This window comes from Brassica oleracea, chromosome C3 (genome assembly GCF_000695525.1).
Source record: "Brassica oleracea var. oleracea cultivar TO1000 chromosome C3, BOL, whole genome shotgun sequence".
Classification (NCBI taxonomy): Eukaryota; Viridiplantae; Streptophyta; class Magnoliopsida; order Brassicales; family Brassicaceae; genus Brassica; species Brassica oleracea.
In genome coordinates, this window is record NC_027750.1 from 48368985 (window position 1) to 48372526 (window position 3542).

The 3542-nt window shown below is 42.9% G+C and overlaps 1 protein-coding gene across 1 annotated transcript in view; it reads right to left on the reverse strand.

Annotated features, from left to right (window-relative positions):
* Positions 1–2048: 2048 nt before the first annotated feature.
* LOC106330787 overlaps positions 2049–3542 on the reverse strand; it is a 2998-nt gene continuing 1504 nt past the window's right edge. The window contains exons 2-3 of the mRNA XM_013769203.1: positions 2215–3323; positions 2049–2129 (exon numbers count right to left, since the gene is read on the reverse strand). Coding sequence (XP_013624657.1) covers positions 2049–2129; positions 2215–3323 — 1190 coding nt within the window. The remainder of the gene's footprint in view (positions 2130–2214; positions 3324–3542) is intronic.

A 3542-nucleotide genomic window follows, 5' to 3' on the forward strand; every position in this document is an offset into this window, starting at 1 on the left:
CTTGACCATCAGCCTTAGCTTGTTGAGTTGGCCAGGAAAGACGAGCTTCAGTTCGGTCAGTTCGATCATCTGGTCGTGGATCTGGGCGAAGCTCTAATCCGGACGCTCGCGGGTCGAGCTGGTACATGGCCCGATCGGTCTGTCTGGTCTGATCGGAAGGATGAACCTCAACTGGGACGTCTGGAATGTTCTGATCTTCATGCTGGTCGGACTGGTCCATGGACTGGGGCACATCATTCCCTCCTTCTTTAAAAAGATTTGTCCACAAATCTGGATCATCTACAAGAAAAGGAGAAAGATCAGACACATTAAAGCTTGAAGAAATATAATACTTACCTTGTAAGTCAAGCTGATAAGCATTGCCATTGATCTTTCCAAGGATCTGGAATGGACCATCGACCCGAGGCATGAGTTTAGACTTTCTTTCCTCCGGAAACCGTACTTTCCGTAAGTGAACCCAAACAAGATCACCCTCTCTTAAGATCACCTCCTTTCTCTTCTTGTTGGCATATCTTTTGTATCCTTCGGCTTTGGCTTCAATGTTTTTACGAACCTGCTCATGTAACTTCTTGATAGTGTCTGCTTTCCTCTTGCCATATGTACTAACTCTTTCACTCAAAGGCAAAGGCAAAAGATCATGTGGAGATAAAGGATTAAAGCCATAAATGACTTCAAAAGGTGAAAACTTAGTAGCAGAATGCATAGCATGATTATAAACAAACTCAACATGAGGCAAACATTCTTCCCAAAGTTTAAGGTTTTTCTTAACCAATGATCTAAGCAATGCGGAAAAAGTTCTATTCACTACTTCAGTTTGGCCATCAGTTTGTGGGTGACAAGTCGTAGAAAACATTAATCTTGTTCCTAATTTAGACCACAAAGTTTTCCAGAAATAGCTAGGGAACTTAGCATCACGATCAGAGACAATGGTTTTAGGCATTCCATGCAATCGAACAATTTCCCTAAAGAACAAATCAGCAACTTGCACAGCATCATCAGTCTTATGACATGGAATGAAATGAGCCATTTTCGAAAATCTATCAACAATCACAAAGATGGAGTCTCGGCCAGATTTAGTCCTTGACAAACCAAGAACAAAATCCATAGAAATATCTACCCAAGGATGAGAAGGAATGGGTAGAGCCGAATACAAACCGTGATTGGACGCTTTAGAGCAGACCACACATCGGCCAAAAATCCTTTCAACGTCCTTCATCAAGCTCGGCCAGTAGAAGTGATCATAAACCGTCTTGTATGTCTTCTTGACTCCAAAATGTCCCATAAGACCTCCTCCATGAGATTTCCTAAGAAACAACTCCCTCAAAGAACATTGGGGCACACAGAAACGGTTATCAAAGAACAAAAATCCAGAATTTTGAAAGTACTTTCTGTAAGCCACTTTGGAACACTTTTGAAATATTTCTCTGAAATCCGGATCAGCATCATACAAGTCTTTGATAAATTCAAAACCAAGCAGTTTTGTTTAAGGGCTGAAAGAAGAGTGTACCTTCGGGACAAGGCATCAGCCACTACATTTTCCTTACCTTGCTTGTACTTGATAACATAAGGAAATGTCTCAATGAACTCCACCCAACGTGCGTGTCTCTTGTTCAGCTTATGTTGACCCTTAAGCTATTTCAAGGACTGATGGTCCGTGTGGATAACAAACTCCTTAGGCCAAAGATAGTGTTGACACGTTTGGAGAGCTCTCACCAAAGCATATAGCTCCTGGTCGTAGGTGGGGTAATTGAGTGTGGCGCCTCCAAGCTTCTCACTGAAGTAAACAATGGGTTTCCTATCCTGCATCAAGACAGCACCAATTCCAACTCTGGAAGCATCACATTCAATCTCAAAGGTTTTAGTAAAGTCGGGAAGTACAAGTAAAGGTGCATGAGTCAACTTCCTTTTTAGCATCCGAAAAGCTTCTTCTTGGGCTTGTTCCTATTTAAATCCGACATTCTTCTTGATCACTTAAGTCATAGGAGCAGCAATGGAACTGAAGTCTGGAACAAATCGCCTATAAAAACCGGCCAGAACATGAAAGCTCCTTACCTCGCCCACGGTTTATGGACTCGTCCAGTCTCGGATGGCTTTGATTTTCTCCTCGTCCACTCTAAGTCCTTCATCACCTACAACAAAACCCAAGAACACCACGTGAGCTGTTCCAAAAGAGCATTTGCCAAGATTGGCAAAGAGTTTTTCTTTTCAAAGAACTTTAAGAACAGACTTTAGATGCATCTTATGATCTTCAATGTTTTTGCTATAGATAAGAATGTCATCAAAGTAAACAACAACAAAATGACCAATGAATGACCTCAAGACATGGCTCATCAAACGCATAAAAGTGCTAGGTGCATTAGTAAGACCAAATGGCATAACAAGCCACTCATACAATCCTAATTTTGTTTTAAATACAGTTTCCCACTCATCACCTTCTTTCATCCTAATCTGGTGATAGCCACTTTTCAAATCAATTTTAGAGAAGACACATGATCCATGCAACTCATCAAGCATGTCGTCTATCCTAGGAATGGGATGCCTATACTTTACCGTGATGTTGTTGACGGCACGACAGTCCACACACATGCGCCACGAGCCATCCTTTTTGGCCACGAGAAGGACAGGAACGGTACAAGGACTGAGGCTCTCCCGGATGTAGCCTTTCTGAAGAAGGTCACCAATGTGCTTCTGAAGTTCCTTGGTCTCCACCGGATTGGTACGGTAAGATGGTCGGTTTGGCAGAGAAGCTTCTGGAACAAAGTCTATCTGATGTTCGATGGCTCGTACTGGTGGCAATCCTTTAGGATTCTCATCTAGAAATACATCAGAATACTCCTGCAAAACATCTAAAAGTTCACTCGGAATCTCCGGTGCAATGTCAGAGGAAGAAGCCAAAAAAAATTCTTTGTACACAAGTAAAAGAAAGGGCTTTTGAGAGTAAAGAGATTTCTTGACCTGACTTGGCTTGATATAGAAATTGGAGTTCCGTTGGGATGATTCAGGTTCACCTGGCTTGGGTTCTTTGTCACGGCTCCTCTTGAGTTGGACCTGATCTTGATGGACCTCCAAAGGTGTGAAAGGAACCAGCGTGATATTCTTTCCTTTATGGTCAAAGGAGTGTCGGTTTGTGAAGCCATCATGCACGGCCCTTTTATCAAATTGCAATGGTCTGCCCAATAGAATGTCGCATGCGTCCATAGGAAGAATGTTGCAAACGCCCTCGTCCTCATATCGGCCAATGGTAATGGGGACGGTAACTTGTTCTTTCACATACTGTTTGTTGGGGTGAAAATCGGTCACGACAGAATCGATGTCCGAAAGTCCTTAGAAAAGCCAAGAAAACGAACAGCCGAAACGGATCGCCAGTAACACCAACTGCCTCGGCTATGCAAAGAAACAGGGTTCCGTTGGAAAAACCATGCCTATACCAACTGGTACTTCGCGAGTAAAATCGTAAAAACGCTTAAGTCTCGATACGGTCCAAAGAGGGTCCGAATTGCGGACAACGGTCCATCTTTGGTCCCAAAAGACTTGAACCCAAA